General features: G+C 36.7%; 1 protein-coding gene across 1 annotated transcript; it reads right to left on the bottom strand.

Moving 5' to 3' along the window:
- Positions 1-9,243: 9,243 nt before the first annotated feature.
- Bet1 (Bet1 golgi vesicular membrane trafficking protein) lies at positions 9,244-20,489 on the bottom strand. The gene is made up of 4 exons (XM_036180254.1): positions 20,329-20,489; positions 16,012-16,136; positions 11,995-12,051; positions 9,244-10,353 (listed from the first exon to the last, which is right to left on the bottom strand). The coding sequence occupies exons 1-4, from the start codon at positions 20,345-20,347 to the stop codon at positions 10,198-10,200; spliced, it is 357 nt and encodes a 118-aa protein (XP_036036147.1). The 5' UTR covers positions 20,348-20,489; the 3' UTR covers positions 9,244-10,197.
- Positions 20,490-20,712: the final 223 nt, after the last annotated feature.

The raw sequence follows: 20,712 nt of genomic DNA, 5'->3' as shown, positions 1-20,712 counted from the left end.
TTGATGATTAAAAAATAATAAAACAAGGAAGTGTCACACAGCTACAACATATGAGTTTCTATTGAGGAGCCATATAGACAGTGGCTCAGGTTAATGATTAAGAAAAACAATTGAGTCCCAGTAGCCCAGCTAGCTTAAATTCTTTTAACTTTTTGGGAGATGTGTTCAGAGGTTTCTGAGTGCATAACAGCTGAAAAAAAAGCTTTGAAAATAACTTAAAGTTAGATTAAGATGTTTTCATCAAATAACTTTGAGGTGAAAAACCCAAGAAAATAATCTAAGTTTTAGAAGGAGACATAATTGAATGCAGGACTTTTTAAGGCCAGGGAACAAGAACAAAGCAGCCCAATGATTACTACCTGACGGACTTTTCTTGCTAGGATTGGTTGACTATCAAAGGTGGTGATTAATTCCACATACCTATTTTTGCCTTCAATCTCTTGATATAAAAAAAACTATTGATGAGTGGACATGTACCCTAAAGGTTTAAAATAGAACTGATTTTTTTTCATATATAAAAGTTTAGGTTTGTGATTCCTTTAAGATTTCTTATAAGAAAACCTTTCAAGATAAGTCATAAAGTAATTGGCCCTTCCTTTGTAACTACAAAATGCAGCCTGCCCCCCAAAAAAAAAAAAAAAAAAAAAAAAAAAAAAAAAAAAAAAAAAAAAAAGACCTGACTGAGAAGAATAGTTTGCTTGTCCCATGGTCAATCTGTAACAAGTTACTTGGTACTTGGGTATGAATGTATGTGGGTTCTTGGGATAATTTGTTGTTCACTTGTAATATGTAAAATGTTTAATCATGTAAGGGATATGGAAAGTATGCTTTATTGTTTGTTTTATATTCATTGTAGTAATTCACTTGAAAAGCAGAATGTAACCACATTGTAATTTTATATTGCCTGAAAGATTTTGCTGGGGTACATGAGCTGTAAGGGAAAATATATAGAGTTAGAGAGAGTTAGAATAAATTAGAAGAAAAACATCAAGAATAAGAGAGTTAAAATAAGCTGAAAGGAAAACATCAGGAATGAGAGAGTTAGAAGGAAGACATCAAGAATGAGAGAAAAAATCACAAAGAAAATAAAGAATAGAGAATGCAAAAGAAGAATAAAGAAAAGGTCTGAAGGAAACCATCAAGAGAGTGTGTAAGGGTCTTTTTTCCTTACTCCCCTCAGATAAAAATGTCTAATGTGCACCTACACTGTAGATTTCTCTTTGAGCCCTGAGCTGTCTGGAGGCTGGCCCCCTAGGCAGCAATAGGGTTCTAATTTTAGAATAGTTTCGTTAACTGAAACCTTATTTCAGATATTGATCCCATTAATCTGTCTGCATTATTTACTAAATTCAGTGTTATATCAATCATATGTTTGTAAAAGGTGGGGAAAAATCATGATGAAGTCTTTTCGGTAACTCTCTAGAATTTCTATTGAGTTGTCTGCTTGGGCTTCAACTTAGAATGACACACATGGCATAGGACAGCCAGATCCCCACAGCCCTCTCTATGAGTCTCCATGTTGAACATCTGAGACATCATCCATGCACTGTTTTGACACCTGTGGGTTCTGTATGTCAATATATTTGTTTCTTAGAGATGTGGTTAAAATTGCCACAACAAACAGCTCAAAACAGCAGAATTTTGTTCTCTCACAATTTTGTGGGCAGAACTTCACACCCAAAGTGTTGGCAGAGCCATATTCTTTTTGAAGGCCCACAGGGAGAATCTTTCCTCAACGGCATCCAGTTCATATTGGCTGCTGGTGATCTATTGTGACCCTCTCTGTAGAAGCCCAGACCCATACTCTGATGGTCTCCCCATACCATTCTCCTTGTGGTGTTCACCTAACATCCTTCTGGATATAGGCATAGGCTGCCCATCCTAATCCATTTGACCTATCCATGACTATATTAATCTCCAAAGACCTTATTTCCAAATAAGTTTTGAGAGTCTGAGTAGACTTGAGTCTTTAGGAAATACCACTTAATCCAGCAAATCAAAGAACAGCTAGCAGTCAGTTAGTAATTAGCAACCCTTTTGTAGTGTTAAAATAGCCTTCTGTCAAAAGATAAGAGATTAACCATTAAATTCCTTCTTTGAGGTAAGACTTGCCTTAGAGAAAGAGTCTTTCCTTATTAGATCAGAAGTCAAGGCAAACACAATTTTTTGTCAAAAAACATTGTTATTTAGAATAACAAAACAGTCCTGATCAAGTTCTTATTCGTGATCATTCCTACGGTATACCTTATTAGCATAATTGCTACAGCAAATGTCCAGACTGTGATTGCAAATGCCTTATGCAAATTCACATGAGAGCAGTGAAGAGTTTTACATAAATTACAAAAAGAAAAGAGCTGCCAGAAAATTCAGACATACATTTGATTACAGTAAACATTACTCCTTAGAAATGTGTATTACACACTATATTGCCATAGGCTAGAAATGTCAACTATGGGGTTACATGGGGTGATGCCTATCATATTTGCTCACAGTGTCAGCTTCTGACTTTTAAAAATTAAGTTCACAGATGAGCAGATCTAGATAGTTTGGCTTTTGTATTTTGAAAATTCAGAATTTCTAAACCAGGCTCAGTCTTAGCAACACAGGCTTACTATTCCATTCTCGCATCTCCTTAACTCTGGCTTTTCCTACATGGTACGTCCCCTAGTTCTTCCAACCAGTCCCCAAACTCTGAAAGCATGAGACATTCACCTGCTAGCTCACTCTCCTTCTATCTGGCTATGAAAATGTCTATAAAATTGTATGGTGAAAACAAAGGCATTCTTTTTCTGATTATTGCAGGGTTTAGGGCCAGGCTGCCTTAATTCCAAATTTTATGTGTAATTTTGGGTTGCTTATTGGTTTGAGGAAAGAATTTTATGTGAGAAATAAGTCTATTAATAATACCTCCAAAATATTACAAACCTGAGAAAAGACACAATAGAAAATATGGCTACTGGCCCCATAAATAGCTACGATTATTAACTAATGTGATGCTGGTATAAATACAGAATAAATACATCTGAATTAAGTAAACCATGGAGAATTCTGGAAAGAAAACATGGTTTTCCATAGTGAACATACTTGAATTCGTTGTGACCCAGCTTTTGTGAGTGGCTGAGGAACTGAGCAGAAAGGGATTCAATGAATATAGATGTATTTCAACTAAATTTCAAGCTGTCCCCCAGTGGTACACAGTCCTTCAAATAATTTCCTCTGTGATGATAAACAATAGAGCAAAATGGGACACCCAACCAAAGACCTAGAACTTCTTTGAGCTTGTGGGTTGGGGGTTGCAGTACATAACAACAGTTCAGTGACATTGGGATTTAAGTCTTCTTAAATTTTTTTTTTTGGAGATTATATATAAAATTTGGTATGGGATAACTATGTGCTCTTCCCTGAGGAAAACTATTCATTCTCTCTCTCTCTCTCTCTCTCTCTCTCTCTCTCTCTCTCTCTCTCTCTCTCTCTCAGAATTCTGTAGTTTCCTGTTATTCTTTGTGTAGGGCTGAGGTCTTGTGTACTCTTCCTATCCATGTTAGTATGTCTTTTCATGTCCATCTTATTTCTGCCAGCATCCTAGTTTTCTTTCTTCAAAAATTATACTGCCATTCACCCAGCTAAAGCCAATGGTTAGAATGGTGACAATGAAATATGATCATAGCTCAGCCTGAAAAACACAGTTTTCTCTCTGACTCTATCTCTGAGTTCTCCCTTGACTTATCAATTTTCTTTTGATTTTACCTGTGAAAAGGTGCACGTCAGAACTCTGAATTTATGAAATATATTCTAATTAAATAATGCATCCTTTGAAATTCAGAGTTCCATTATCTCATAGAAATTTTAGGCTCTGAGAATTCATGGTAAACATAAGGAATCGAGTTCTTAAGTTGTTGATATCCATCACTTGCCTTTCATGAACTCATTAATAGATTGCCTGCTCTGAAAGCTGAAAAATGAAGTTTCTACTTCCTCTGGCTCTCTTTTGCAACAGAAAACAGATGGGGAACAGCCAATGAATGACTGCATCACCAACCAGCCATGGTGCCATGGTGACTAGAAGTGCCTAACTTCAGCAGTGATGAATCTCACTAACTCACCTAGATAAACCCTTAATCAGTGAGTCAGTGAAATCTAAAAAATGAGAAGACACAGCTTATTCTATGGCCAATGTTTCCCACACCATACTGTTGTTTTTTTAGTAAAATGCAAATACCTTGGCTATGGTTAAATTTTATTACTTAGGAATAGAGCAAATAATTGATCATTTTAAAATAAAAAAAATTAGGCGTTCTGGAATGGAGTTTATTAATTATAGGATCAACTTGGGTCAGATTAGTCATTGAACATGAAATGTGAATTCTGATTGAACAGGAAGAATATCAGAACAGTTTTCTTTGATTATTCTTCCCCCTGGGCTTAAATTACATCCATTCTTGGCCCTATAAACAAGACATTCAATTTAACCCACATAATCTCAGTCTTATAAATGAGATTACTATAGGAAAAACTTTAAATTAACAAAAATTCATACCCCAATTAACCTAATGGCTATATGCTGTCCTAACAAATATTCAAAATTTAAAATCTAGCAAGTAAATTTATTTTATTGACCAAACCCACCATTTAATTTCAGACCTTCCATAGGCTCAGTACTGGAATTTTAGTAAGAGATGACAAAATAAAGGTGTGTTCTTTAGCAGGAATACTTAATCCAACATTAATATAGTCTTCCAACATATGTTGGTGTCTATATTGCTCTGAATGCTTGACAGAAAGTACAGGTATTGGACAGAAGGTCCCTTCACTGCTATACACCAAAGACTTTATTCTAGAACTAATTCAACAAAATCATTTTTAAGACTTTTGTTATTTTTAATTCTGTGTTATTGGTATGTGCATATGAACACAAGTGCACTCAGAAGCTAGAGTCATCAGATCTAACATGGAGCTAGCATGTGCTGGGACCTGAACTTGGGTCCTCTGGAATAGCAGTATGTACTTTTAGCCATTGAGAAATCTCTTCAGCCCCAACATTTTTATTTTTGATTCTCAAAATTTCTTCTTTATTCTACTTTATTATTGGGGATTAATATCAAAATTAGAAAATTATAGACAAGTTCTAACAGGTTATAAAAAGATCACTGATAAGGAAAACATGACTTTTACATTACTTAATGTTACAATTCTAACATGAATGTATGTTTATAAGAGTTAAAGTAATTTAAAAAATTGAAGCATTCATATTATGTGAAAGAAATCCCTTTAATTTATCTGGCATAAGTTAATACCCATAAAAGCTATCTAATCTGAAATTGATTAAATTTCCTGAAAACCTAGTATTCAGTTACTAAGGAAAGAAAAACTGTATATTGAATAAAACAATGTTTCAATGTTTTTATTAAGTAAACCACTTAATATATATTTTATAGTGCTTACCTGTTTATGAGGTGCCTATATCTTTTGAACTAGGTTCATAAAACTTAGGCCAAAGACTACAAAAGTAGAAGAGCGATGGAAACCTAGATTCTGCTGGTTTGTCCCCCTTCATCCCCTCCTTTTCATTTCTCACACACACATTTCATTACAGTAAACCTGACTACAGGAGACCTCCCTGTTAATCTGCTCTAGAATAAATGGTGGCACAAAGGACTTAGGCACAGTAAACTCGCTGTGGCCCTAGGAATGTGAATATAAGAATGCTTTCTATGAATCAGCTTTGTTTACATGCCTAAGTTAATTAAAGAATATAAAGTTTAGAAGGTGAACTCTGAGAAAGAGCGCTTGGGTAGAAGCAGAGACACACACACTGTGAAGCAGTGTGCTGGCCAACTAAGCTTTGAAATGTGTGCTGCCTCTCCGGACTGCACAGGCCAGAGCATTGTGTCTCTGGTTGCCTTATGATCCTGGCTGTGGAAAAATAAACAAACTTTTGTTCTGTTTTAGTCTCCTGCTGCAATCATTACTATTCCATGTCCCTCAAACTCAGTTTCCACTCAGCCAAACCACTGTCATCAATAAAAGCAGAGTTTCTATATCCCACCGGTCACTTTATAATAAAAGTCCTCTGAGTATTAAAATCCATTCTAGAAATAACACAATTAAATTCAAACTATTTAGTCATGAGAAATAAATGCAAAGTAAACAGTTTAATGGAGCTGACTAGCACATACTACTCTCAAATTGGCTTGTCTTTAAAGCAATAATCTAAAAGATAATACACTAATTATTGAAAGGGTTTTAATCTAACTGTATGAATCTCTTTAGCTGACTTCACCAGTCATATATCCTGTAATTGTTTTGTGTGTGTGAAGAAAAGCAACTTGCCTCTAATAGCCTTCAATATTTAAATTTAAGTGTGAAATTAAAATGTTAAAAGGAGGCTTTTTAAACAACCAAGCATAAAATCTGTTAAGAGTCCAATGCACTTTATTTCAATAATTTTTCTGAAACATGCTATTGCATGTAACACTCATCTAATTTCCCCGGAAGAGTTTATCTTGAGTGGTCCAAAGCAAATGGTTACTAAATAATGCAAAAGTCTAATAAGTTATCAGTTTCTAGAACACTTATTCATTACTGACAAATGAGAAAATGATTCAGGAGAAAAGAATAATTATATTATTTTAAGATTTAAATCAATGACTTAAAGCTTTTATATATTACAATGTTTTTTATATTTTGAAAAAATGGTGTCTCGTGTTTCTGCTCACTTTTAAATTCATTACAGGCATCAAAGAATCCGCACAGATTCAGCTGTGCATTCTTATGAGCCACACTACAGGAATAGATACTTAAGAAAGCACAGTAGGAATATAAATATGCAAAATTCCAACTATATACAATTATATAGTACTGACCCTTGTTGAGGCCTGCAAAGTTGACTTAATTCATTAAAAGCATTAAGTGCCATAAAATCTGTAGAATATATACACTTAAAATACAAATGTGGTTATATTTTAGTTACACTTTAGTTTCAAAGGTTATAATTAACTAAGCTTACATGAATTTAAAGTCAGATCTACTATGTTTGACTTGTTCAGTTAAAAGCATCTTGTGTGTTTTAATATTCACCCAAAGATTAAACAAAGGTTGGTAGGACTTGGTGCAGCACAATTCAGCAACTTGCTATTCCTCTCATGTCAAACATCTGCTTCTAGAATGTTGGAAGGTCTGTTATCACTCTAATAACTCGAACCAGGATGGAGACTGAAACACAACTCCATCAGGATTGCTGATGATGTAAACAAGTCTAAATCAACTAAATTCCAGAAAATTCCTAGAAAAGACAGTTAACTTTTGGCACTGGCAGGACAGTGGGAGGAGAAAGACAAAATTGATTGGAACATATGAGATGGTGTGACAGACCAGAATTCCAAGAACCTCAACAAAGAACACCTGCCAAGCGCCTCATCTTGACTCTTCAAATGGGATTCCATTCAATTGTCACAGAAAGCTTAGGAGTGCCCTACTTCTGTATGTGATTTTGATTCCTGTCTCACAAATCCAGTGAATCAAGTGGGTTATCAGCTTGAAATCAGAAGGAGGGTGCAGCCAGGGTCTGTGACAGGCAATTTAGTTCTGAAGCAGTTCTGTCAGTAAGTTCATCCATCAATACAGTCTGATGACTGAGCTCCAATTATCAAGCATTATTTCAACTTTCTCCCTAAGTAAATCCAATGTAGTAAAGCCAATTTTATAGAGCCAGCTTGGTATGGATGCAGGCACCACTTCAAGCTTCCAGCTCTACTTCAAAATATCACAGGTCAGATTTAACTTATTCTCAGCTCAAACAATATTCAAGAATATGTATAATAATTTAAATGACATGAATAACATACGTAGCTCACTCCATACTACTCATAGATGCCTATTATATCCATAAGAATAAGTTGTACTTTCAATTTTGCAAATGTTTGTTATACTTCTAAGGAACAACATCTAGTGAATTAAGAGTGACTAAATTTTAGAAAAAACTTGGACATTTGGGATTTTTAAGTTGCTTTCTAAATTGTTTAGCCACGTAAAATAGAAATATCGGCTGTCCTACACATAATCAATAACAAACACTAACACTTGTTATTCTCAGGCCATTTGAATAAAGATGATGTGAAGTTTATCAAGCTGATGATTACAGTCAACTTCTCTAAAATGCCATACATCTCTTAGAGAAATAGCAATGAGTTTATAAACTATTATAAAGGAATAGGACTTTTTCATATTTTACATTTTCCCAAAAATGGATCACAAGAATGCTTCTTCTTAAAGGTTTCCAAACAAAAGGAAATAGAAGATTGGCAAACGATTCTGAGTGGAGCAGTGGGGCGAGTACTTCCGGGAGTCCCTTGCCTGTAGGCATCTCAGCACACTGTGATAGGGAGTGATAATGTAATGTCAGGCTTAGTTCTCCACAAAAATAAATATGTGAGACTGATAGATGCTGTAGGAGAATCACTTCTACCTCATCCAATGGGACTCTTGGTGTTTCCATCTGGTAAGTCCCAACTACAACTTAAATTACTAATGGTAACTTCTAAGTCTTAAGCTCTATTGTCATGCAATTGGCAGAAGACAGTTAAAAATGTCTTGAAACATGAATCACATTCTGAATGCCTAATAGAAATACCTGCTTAAAGGTTGTATCATCATCTCAAGATCTGAAACCAAACTACTGTCTAGTTTTGAAAATAATGAGCAGTAGTTATTGAATGTGGACATTAGTAACACTTACTGTCTGGTAAATCAGAAGCATTCCTCTATACTGTACCATGGATATCTCACAGGCCTGTAAAATGTAAAATAAAGAAATGGAGGCTCCAAGTGTCAAGCAAGTAAAGAAGGTGTGTGTGTGGTGACTAGAACGAAGAACATCTAAATCCCATTAGTTAGCATTTCTTCCCTACATCTCAGCCCTGTCTCTTCGGGTCATTTAACTGCACTCAGATTTAGTGTTTGTGACCTATAAAAGATAGGCTCAAATAACACGCCAGAAAAAGTTCTTGAACTTGTAAGAAATTATAAATAAGCAAAAAGAATTGAAAATGCATTCAAGGCCAAAGGGATAGACTCGTGATAAAAAGAGAAAGAAACAGAAGATGTTGAAGTTGCAGTAAAAATTTGTCTCACATCTTCTGCTTTAATACAAATGTTCAATTTGATTCATTTTGTTCAGAATCTGAGCTTCTGGGATATTTCTTAGATTCTGTGTCATGAATATAAGACATCTAGAGAAGCCACAAATATATTTTCATAAAAGTTTATTTTTGAACCTAGAAATAGGCAAATTTCTAAAGTAGAATCAATACAGAATGTTTTACAATATTTGAATACTTATTTTGTACTAATCCACCTTGTGTTTGATTTCCATAAGCAGACAAACTGGAACAGAACAACGATCTGAACTCGGGGCTCAATGACTGCGATTTTTAGTCCCTGTGCTGAACACATGGGAGAACAAAGGCAACTGAGTTTCCTGAACACTTCATTTCTACACAGAGTTTAGAAATCACTGAGCTTCACATTATTCTGACACAAATAATCATCAAGTGGCCCACCAAAGCAGCTAGACATCAGAAAACTTTTCTAAAGCAGATCAATGGAATTCATCATTAATATAAAACAATACCTATGTTGATGCACACGTGTAGTAGGCGCCCATCGAAATATGTCAATAGCTTTACTCAAGGAAGTCCTTATACAAAGAATTCATGTGAACAAATGTATTAAGAAAACTGTAGGGAAAAGAAACTTAGTACCTACATGATAACAAGTGGGGGAAAGTGCATCATCCCAATGATGACATCAAGCAAAAGAAAGGGAACATTCTACCACCATCCAACAAGCACCACAAAAGCTGATGTCAGGTTCTCTAGCATTCTATTGCTCTCCCACTTGCTTCAGAGAGTTACACTTATGTGACAACAGGGTATGATTTTGGGATTTAATCTGACTGGACAAACATCGGTACAGCCACATTGATTTCAGGCTAACTCAATACCCCTGAAAACAGGGATCAAAGTGAGTGAATAAGGAACAGTAGTCAAAAAACATTATATGGTATAGTATGATTTCTGAAAGAGGAAAGCTCCAATAATCCTCAATGAAAAAGGCCATCAGGAATGTTGGGATGCAGGCTATCAAAGTGGTACCCAAAGACATTAACTGAAACAGATTCAAAGCCCACACTAACTTGCATCACCTCAGTTTAATAATCCAATAAATGACAAAAAAGACAAACAATGAAAACAGCATCATATAGCATAGCAATTTTGTTTGGCTTCCTCTGGACAAAATCTTCAGTCTTCCCATGGTTTTACCTAGAAATCCAGTTGTAGAATCAAATTGTGAATCCTATGAGAGAATAGGGAAAACATAATAAATTCTAATATTCTACACATGTTCATTCAAGCAATTTACATACAGTTATTAGTAGGTATTTTAAAAGATAATTTGTATGTTTAATCAATTCAAGTATCTATTTATTAGCTTGGGAAATCAGCCTGATTACTCCATGCAAAATAAAGCAGTTTTCTCAGTGGCTCTTTCATTATCCAATAAGCATTTCTTTCAGTTCGCGTAATTTAAAAAGCTCAAACGATTTAGGTCTTTCTTATTTCAATTATATGGATAAAAAAAGGCAATAACAATAAAGGCAAGTCATTTGTGTGCTATCCAGCATGTCTTTGTCCACGTTCTGTTGAGGCACTATTTTCCCAAGGTCAAATGTGGGCATGTTTAGATAGGAGGACTTCGGCTAAAACTTAATATGGTTAGCACAGAAAATGGTAGAGCCTTTTGTTTAGACAGACGACTTTGAAATACAGAGACGTTTACTAAAAGTTAGGAGAATATAAATGTTGATGGAGCAATAAGTAGAGAGGATTCAAATCCATATAAGAAAAATGCCAAGTTAAAATAGAGCCAGGAAAGCATTAGAGATAAGCAGACAGGCACAGGGCAGAAACGATGCACTTGCATTCAAATCTCAATATCCTGAGATGAGAAGGCACCAGCACAACGAGGCTCTGAACAGCTTAGTCCCCACATAGCTCACGCACTTGAAACTCCTGCTTCCTCACAGGAGTCACTGCATCAGAACTACTTGGGATGCTTTTCAAAAGTATACATGCCGGGGCTCCTCTCTATGCAATTCTGAATGAGCTTATTAAAAGAAAGAAACAGGAATATCCATTTTCAAAGACCACTGCTTTCAATGCCATATTTGCTTTTAGACAGTTGTTTTGCATGCATGTGAAGAAACAAAGGAGGGTCTGGAGAAGCTGTGTATCCAAAGGTAGCATTAGTGATTGGAAGGCTGCTCTGAGAAGAAAAGGTACATGCTCTCGAGCTTGTTTAGACTAGAAACAAAGGGACCTTGTCTACTCAAATTGAGGGATTTGTTCAGCAGTAATCCTTAGGAAATAAAGCTGAAGGAGTAGGCATCTGTTAAGTGAAAAGCATTTAGTTGGTTGGAGATAAAGCGCTTTTTGATTTTTTGACTAGTGGTCTACCCATTCCGATTTCTAAGACCACTCAAAATAGCCATTAGCCTTCAGTCTTTAACAGTGCTTTATTCCCAGGATTGAAATATATTGGCTACAATCTCCACTTTTTATTTACATCTTAGACAAGAACAATGTAAAAATACATTTGCTAGAAATTATAAACTAATTAGCTAAAAATGGAGGGGAATCCATCAGGACTTACAATGTCAGGGTCTGTTTTAACTGGATAAAAATAAAGAAAGGATGGAGGGTGCAGAAAGCAGTGAGAGGAGGAGCCAGGAGAGCTGAATATACTCAAAGCACATCATAGGAAATTCTTGAAGAATGTATTAAAATATTATTTTTAAAAGTATTAGAGAATAGATAAATTTTATCTTTATAAAGTTGTTAACAAAAATGTTTAAAAAAATGAAATTCCTTATACCTGGTCAAGACTAAATTTGAAAACACTAGATAAAATTTCTTAATAACAATCATAATGACTTACCATTTCAGCTAATAGTTTGTTTTGATTTTTAACTTCATGGCCTATTTCAATGGAAAGCTATGAAGAAAGCATATACATTACTACTTACACGAAGGTATTCAAAAGTGATAATGCAGGGCAACAATGCAATACTAAGCATATTTAATTTCTCAGATCAAACTGTATTCTAGAAATACATGATTTCTCCTGACACTTGGTCCAGTGAAATTGTTGGAAAATAAATTTAAAAATTTCCCCTTCCAGTGGTAGCTTACGCCTTTAATCCCAGCACTCAGGAGGCAGAGCCAGGCGGATCTCTGTGAGTTTGAGGCCACCCTGGTCTACAGAGCAAGATCCAGGACAGGCACCAAAACTACACAGAGAAACCCTGTCTCAAAAAAAACAAAAACAAAAAAACAAAACAAAAAAACACATACCAAAAAAAACCCCAAAAAACAACAACAACAAAAACAAACAAATTTCCCCTTCCAACAATGACCATATTCTCTCTTCTCTATTGTTCAATCTCTGTGTTAACATACTCTTCCTGGCTCCCTTATTCTAGCATTCTTTATTCCATGTTTTTTCAGTCATACAGAAATATCCACCTGTATATTCCTTTCTTATATTTTAGCAAATACAAGTACTCACATGACCAGTTCAAATATAGACATACACATTTAGTATTCTCCTAACAAAATATGGCATTTATTTGAATATAAATTTAGATTCATTATGTTAAAGACTTTGGCTTTAATATAATAATAAATTGGAAAACCCCATAAAGTTAGTGCTATCTATAACCTAAAATTATATAAAAAGAATTTGAGTGTGTGGAACAACACTATAAGTAATTATAGCTACTATACAAAATTATACTTCATACCTTACAACAAATTCACCAAAGGTTTCCTATTTATAATAGCCAGACCTGGAAACAACCTAGATGCCCCTCAACCAAAGAATGGATTAAGAAAATATAGTACATATACACTATGGAGAACTACTCAGCAGAGAAAAACAATGACATCCTGAAATTTGCAGACAAACAGACGGAACTAGAAAATATCACCCTGAATGAGACGACCCAGACTCAGAAAGACAAACATGGTATGTACTCACTCATAAGTGGATACTAGATGTAAAGCAAAGGATAATCTGACTACAACCCACAGCTCCAGAGAAGCTAGCTAACAAGGAAGACCCAAAGAGGGACATATGGAGATCTCCTGAGTAAACTGGGGGGGGGGGGCAATGGAGGGTAGGGGATGGGGGATAAGAACATAAGGGAATGGGACGGTCAAGATGGAACAGGGATGGAGTGGGAGAGCAATTTAAGAAATACCATGATAGAGGGAGAGAGACATCATGGGGATAGGGAGAAACTGGGTGCTAGGGAAGTTCCCAGGAATCCACAAGTATGACCCCAGCTTAGACTACTAGCATTATTGGAGAGGGTGACTGAACTGGCTTACACCTTCTAAGAAACTTAAATACAATTAATTACTGAAGGTCTTTGTGAACAATTGTAAATGTCCTTCTTAATTTAATCTGTGTGAAAACCATAGACAATACAGATATGGGATTACATTAAAATTATGGAGATCAGATATGATCTTTTCCTCCAATTCATCCAGTCAGAGATAACAAAGCATGTAGCGTGACTCACCCAACTACTTTAGAATGCCATTCATGCCAAAGAAGGAAATCTCCCATCTTTAAACATGGGAGCTCAATCATCAACACCAGAGGGTTTTCTTCATTTGTTTGCTTAAAACATTCAATTCTATGTCCTTCCCAATGTTATGGTTCTTAACATTATACATTATTAGGTCCATAGATTAAATCATATTAATTAATATGACCTCAGAAACAATACCATATATCGAAACTCTATTTTGAGTACAAGCTGAATACAATTTAATTTTCCAATGACTGAAATTAAACACCAATTACATGTGACAACGTAAACTTCTATTGAATGCTTCACAAGTGTACAGAATGTTTATTGCACTAGAGAATCAATGACACATACTTTTAAAATCACCTTACAGAATTCCTTTAACAAAAACTCACTCAGTATTGCTAAGAAGGAATTATACTGCATGCCACAAATGATCTTAGGCTTACAGGGAATGAGTTAATACTGGGTGTAGTACTGAGATAAAGCACGGGCAGAGGCAGCTGCAGCAATGGGACCTTTTCATGAAGAAGACAACTTCAAAGTAAGAAGGAAGACCATGACACTGCTAAAGGCCCAGTTTGATTTGTAAAATATTAAATAGGGCAACATCAGTACACAGAGAACAAGAGAACACTCATTTGTCTGGCAGCAAATCCATATACATTCTGGATGCGTTGAAGAGAAGTTCTGAAAGGCTGGGGCCATTCTCTGAAGAACGTATAGCACCATCAGTCTACAGAGTATGAACTTAACCTATCAAGTAACAGGGGAATCCAAAGACTTCTGAGAGGGCAGGATGTGCTTTAACAAAATCCACCAATGGCTGTGACAACATCGTGTAGACCAGGAGGAGCTGAAACAAGTTAAGAGATTCTCCCAGGGGGTCTATGCATAAAAATCAGGGCCATGTTAGAGAAACACGAGAAAGCCCACAACTCAAATAAGGATCAAAGACGGAAGTGAGAAAGACTTGTGTATTTAAGTCACTAGCAGCAAAGGCTGGAAGACCTATTTCAGTGGTTCTTCTGATGCTCTGTCCAGTGAAATATTCGACAATAAAATTTGGTTTTTTTTTTTTTTTTTTTTTTTTTTTGAGCTGAGGATCGAACACAGGGCCTTGAGCTTGCTAGGCAAGCGCTCTACCACTGAGCTAAATCTCCAACCTGACAATAAAATGTTTTATTTCTTTTTTATTTTTATTTTTTTATTAAGAGATTTTCTATTCATTTTACATATCAACCACGAATTCCCCTGTTCTCCCTCCTCCCACCCCCCAGTCTTCCCCCCCAACTCACCCCCTATTCCCACCTCCTCCAAGGCAAGGTCTCCCCTGGGAGTCAGCAGAGCCTGGTACATTCAGTTGAGGCAGGTTCAAGCCCCTTCTCCCTGCACCAAGGCTGTGCAAAGTGTCTCAGCATAGGCACTAGGTTCCAAAAAGCTGGCTCATGCACCAAGGACAGGTCCCAGTCCTACTGCCTGGGGGCCCCCTAAACAGTTCAAGCTAAAAAACTGTCTCACTTATCCAGAGGGCCTAGTCCAGTACCATGGGCGCTCCTCGGCTGTTGGTCCACAGTTCATGCGTTTTCACTAGTTTGACTAGTTGTCTCTGTACTTTTTCCAATCATGGTCTCCATATCTCCTGCTCATATAATCTTCTCTCTCTCTCTCTCTCTCTCTCTCTCTCTCTCTCTCTCTCTCTCTCTCTCTCTCTCTCGTCGATTGGACTCCTGGAGCTCCACCTTCCAACAGTGACATTCTCCTCTTCTCTTCCTTATAATATTCAACCTACTTGTTAACATTCTCTGGTTCTGTTATTCTGGCATAATTTGTTTTCTCTTTTATTCATAGAAATTAAATGTTTTCTCCTGTGTATTCCTTAGATATTACAGTGTACAAGTATTCATATGAACAAGTCAAATACACACATACACATTTAATAGTTTACTAACAAAATATGGAATTTCTTTGATTATAAGTCTAGACTGATTATTTTAAATATTTTTTCTTTACTATAATAACAAATTGGAAAAAATTACAAGTTAGCATTATCTATAACCTAAAATTATATAGAAAATATGATTGGCTCTGTTTGAACTACTGCATTAATGTACAGTACATTTTAGATTTTGCTAGGTACACAAACCCAAATATAGTTAGGTTTGAGAAAAGAAATTAAACAAAAATACCCTATTTTTTTTCACTTACCACATCTTCTAACTTACTTAATGGATAGCCTGAACTTCTGGTGCACTTTGACCTCACTGCACAACAGTTTTGAAATGAGTTCCTTACTAAGATGACAGTAAGTTTAAATCTACAGGTTAAAATGTGGACAGTATTCGTTCTGTACTTACAGATTTTATAGCAGTCACTTTGCTTCTCAGACTTTCAGTGAGTCTGTCATTCTCTTCTTCACAGGCGTTATATCCACTACTGGCATAGCCATAGTTGCCATAGCTGCCAGGAGGTGCTCCTTCACCTACAAGGATCAGAGGCACATGTGCAGAACTGCAAAACTGGAAGCATTTCCCAAAGCTTAGTAGTTAAAACCAACTGAAAAAGACCCCTGGAGGGCATTGCAGACCACATATATCTATAATAGTCACACTGCAAATCAATTTTTAAAAAATCAGAACCAGAGATTACAATTCTTTTCATACCCTCTTTTAAGCAAAGTATGCATTTTCTTCAATACACATTTATTGATCACTTATTGATTGTTTAAAAGACACTAAAACAGGCATTGCTATACAAGGGTATTTGGAAGACATTTCTTGCACATTAGAAATATGTTTTATTAAAGGACATAAACATAGAACAATCTATCTCCCCATCAGAGAAGCTTGACTGTAAGAGGAAAGGGGGGAAGATAACGTGGAGGAAGGGGTTCTCATGGCAGAAAGATTTTTTTTCCACTAGCAACCTTCTCTTCTAGAAGCAAGTGGTGAAAAGCCAAAGAATGAAGGGAAGTGGAGGCCAGAAGTGAAAGCTGAGGAAAGGAATGGATGCAATGGCGGGTAGAGGCCATTAGTTGAGATTTCTGAAGAATGTCACTCATTTTTCAAATTATCGAGGAGCTACCAATTTTCTGCCTTTTTTTTTAATAGAACTTGCACTCACTCTAGACGGTTTGGAAAGTACAGTTCCCATTCATCTGTCTCCCACAGTACTTGGTAGTCACCGACCAGGAAACCAGGAGGTACAGTGAGCACTAGGCAGCGAATACATACAGAAATGTGTTGGGACTGAGGGTATTAGTTCACCAAGTTTCTATAAAATGATATCATAATTTTCTTAGTAAAGGGAGAAAGTGGGCTACACAGTAAAGAAGAGTAATGTTTAGAATTTGGGAAAACCATGAAGAACAGTGGCCATAATCATTCAGTATTTCTAGGAGAATAAACTGACCATGGTTGTGGCAGTATACTGGATTAGCTTGACTTCCCAGACAGGAGACCTCTCAACAGAATGACTCTTGGTCTCAGTCAGCCGTCGAGAAGCTATACTGTTGGGTGGACTAGCACTGGAAGTTTTAATATTGGGACTGCAGAAGAACAAAGCCTCCAAACTTTAGCATGCTTTGACAAGAGTGCAGAATGTATTAAAGGGACTAGGTTGTCTTGTCCATGGTTGGAAGCAGCTTCTTTAGGGGCCCAATGAGGAGAAAAGGACAGCCTTAAAGCTATAGGCTACCACAGGCTCAGACAGCAAATGGAGTAGCAATGGTAGTAAGAACGGTAGGAGTAACAGCTGAGAAAATGGGTAGCATAAGTCTAGCAGCTGGAGGATGGTTACTGTGTGAATAAGAAACTCTTTCAAAGTACAGCACAAATCTAATTTTATTGAAATAGCAAAACTCTTGAATCCTTACAGCTTTGACTGTATAACATCAACACTGACCTCTAGATTGAACTATAAAAGTATAAACCAAATGTATTCATTAATCATTCTATATCTCCATAAACACACACACACCACCACCACCACCACCACCACCACCACCACCACAACAACAAAACGCTGAATATTCCAAGGCATGCTATCCCTGAAGTTCTCAATACATGGTTTCAAACAGATTAAAGGGCATAATTATGTCTTCCTACTCACCAACTAAAATCACCACTTAAAATATTCTGTGCAAACTTTAACAAGATCCAAGATCTTTAACTTGTTTTATGTGACTAAGGATCTGGAGATGACATATCACCAAATAGGTAATTTTGGAATGTCTAAAGTTAATCACTGGATAACTTCATCAAGGATTTCATTCAAAATTGATGGTTATTTTGTTTATTTTGTTTTGACTCTCTGGGCAATCATAAGTTTAATTTTAGAGTTCTTCCACTTTGTTCTTTTAAAGTAAAATTCTCAGTTTTCATTCAGAAATTGTTAATGCAGTTCCAAATTGATTTTTCTTCAAATCATTCTCCACCCCAATACAGAAAAACATAACAAAACATACAAGAGTTCCTATTCCAAGCTTAGCCCATTTTTTTCTGTGAGAATTAAAACAAGTACTAAAGGTCATCTTCAGCCTATGTCATTTCTGAAAAACACTACTTCCTTGAAGCATGTTCTACCAATAAGCAGGCCAATTCATTTAACAACCCATGTGCAGTGTGGCAGATTTTACATATGAATGGCTATCACATTCACTATTATTTTGAATTTAAACTTTCAGGTAAACACACATTGGCACTTTTAAAAAGTCTCCATAACTTTACACCAATGGAAAGGACCTCCACTGCACAGGCACTTTAAAAAGAATTAGGAGGGGACTCCAGTCTAGTGATTCTTATGGAATTGAAAATCTAATTTAATATTCTTCTGAGTAATTCCAACCTACAATCAGAGCTGAGAACCTATTGTCAAGTCCCTGCTCTGAATGTAATGAAAACAATACAGCACAAACAACGTCCCAATGGGCCACTGGCCTACTGAGGAAATGTAAAATCCTTGGATAGACAAGATTTTCAGAATGCCTCAGGGTCCTAGCTTCAAGACAACTTGGTCACCATGATCTCTTGTCATTTATGTCCCTCTTCCTGAATCTTTGTCATCTTCCCATTTAGAACCCACTTCTCCCAACACCTCTTCTCAACAGCATCCTTCAAGTTCCTCTGGCTCCAGAACGTACACAATGACCCATTCAGTATTAAATCTCCTTGGCACTCAACTATTTAGTGAGCCTAACTGGTGTTGGGATGAAAAGTTACCATCTTAGATCATAATGTGTCTTCTGCTTCAGAAGCAATCTATCTTCTGCTCCTCAGTTACATTGGAAGCTTTGGGAAGCACACCCTACTGGGTCTCAATGATCACGCACATAAAATTTATGTTGTGATAAAGTTTGTTGTCATTAGTGACGAAAAGAATCTGGGCATGTAAGACTAATCTTGTTTGAAATTAGTTCTTCAGGTTATTTGACATGACTACTTTCTTCCAATGACTGCAAGCATTCAAAAAACTAAATTTGCCTTTAATCCCAGCACTTGGGAGGCAGAGCCAGGCGGATCTCTGAGTTCGAGGCCAGCCTGGGCTACCAAGTGAGTTCCAGGAAAAAGGTGCAAAGCTACACAGAAAAACCCTGTCTCGAAAAACCAAAAAAAGAAAAAAAAAGAAAAAAAACCCTAAATTTATAAATTGCTTCACATGCAACTATTTACTGATAACTGTAAGTCTATATTACTGGCATCTTCATCTGCCATTATTTTTCTATGATTTTAAATTACCCACTCTCTATTTCTATAACCAACCTTATTAAAAATACCACCATCTCTCTGCTCTGTCATGAGTATTGTATTCCTTTTCATAAAATTAAAATTCATACCTAGCAGTGAGTTCTATTACAAAAGAGGCTTTATTTGTTTTTCTGTGTCTGACTGAAAGTGTTTGTTCATTCACTGGCTTTAAACACCTAGAACTTATTAATTTTTTTCCAAGTTATGACAGAATGGTAACATCCTTTTCAACATTACATTCATTTTTTCAAGCACTCTGCCCTTCCTTCTTAAAAATAAAACATATTAATGGAGAACTTCAAAACCAGAAAATGCTATTCTAATCATCTTGTTAGTACTTCTCCTGGTCCATAAAGGCAAGAACAAGTGTTAAGTCATCAAAAGCTTATCACCATCTATTGCCTTAACAGTGGGACAAGGTCTAGGTCAGAAATGTCCCAGGAAAATCGCCTTTGACCCAGACTTTTCACAGCTGCCACTTTTACAATAATGACACATACATTTACCTTTGTAACTCGCTGAAATGAAACTAATATATCATTATTAGCCGGTTTAGAGTTTACCATCCACTCTCCAAATGTCACTTCTAAGAAAAGTAAGATCCAGAAGGAGTAAAGAAAGGGAACCAGAGCAAGGCTTTGGGAAACAAGGCTACTTCCCAAACTAGCACCTAAAGAAAAATCTAGACTACCAATAAATATTTCACCACTCTGTGCAAACTATCATATAAACTTTCCTCTAAATTAAACTTAAGGAAACTGCTCTGATCTGGGACAAATGATGCGCTTCCACTTGGTACCTCCTTCAAAGAACCCAAAGTTCGCTTTCCAACCACAGTCATTGACAGAAGGCCGGTAGCGTTTCCTCCCACGCCCCTCCTCCTAACAGGTCCCAAAGTCCCCAAACTTCGAACCTAAGTCCTGTTCTTACCCAGGCCTGCACGCCTCATCCTGCCAGGAGAGGGAAAGGCGGGCGAGGAGGAGTGGGTAGGAAAGGGCCAGGGTCACCGGACCTCGACTTCAGTCCCTGGGCCCCTCAGAGCACCAACTTTTTGCCTCTGAGCGCCACGACATCAGTGTAGTCTAAACACCGCGCCGGTTTATGTCGTCACCCGGACACTTATAGGCGCCCTGCAATGAGGTTTAATTGCATTCTGGGAAATGTAGTTCTCTGTCAGCTCTGGTCTCTTGGCGAGGGGGCGTGATGGAAACCTGGTCTAGAGCGGGGCGGAGCTTCCGGAAGTGGCTGTGGCGGCTGGGTCTGCAGTCTGAAGTGTCAGGGTGTTTACTTCTTCCTGATCCTCCAGTATGGTAC

This window comes from Onychomys torridus, chromosome 3, assembly GCF_903995425.1.
Source record: "Onychomys torridus chromosome 3, mOncTor1.1, whole genome shotgun sequence".
Classification (NCBI taxonomy): domain Eukaryota; kingdom Metazoa; phylum Chordata; class Mammalia; order Rodentia; family Cricetidae; genus Onychomys; species Onychomys torridus.
The sequence above is the reverse complement of the archived record's forward strand: the minus strand, read 5'-3'. Positions and strand labels throughout refer to the sequence as shown.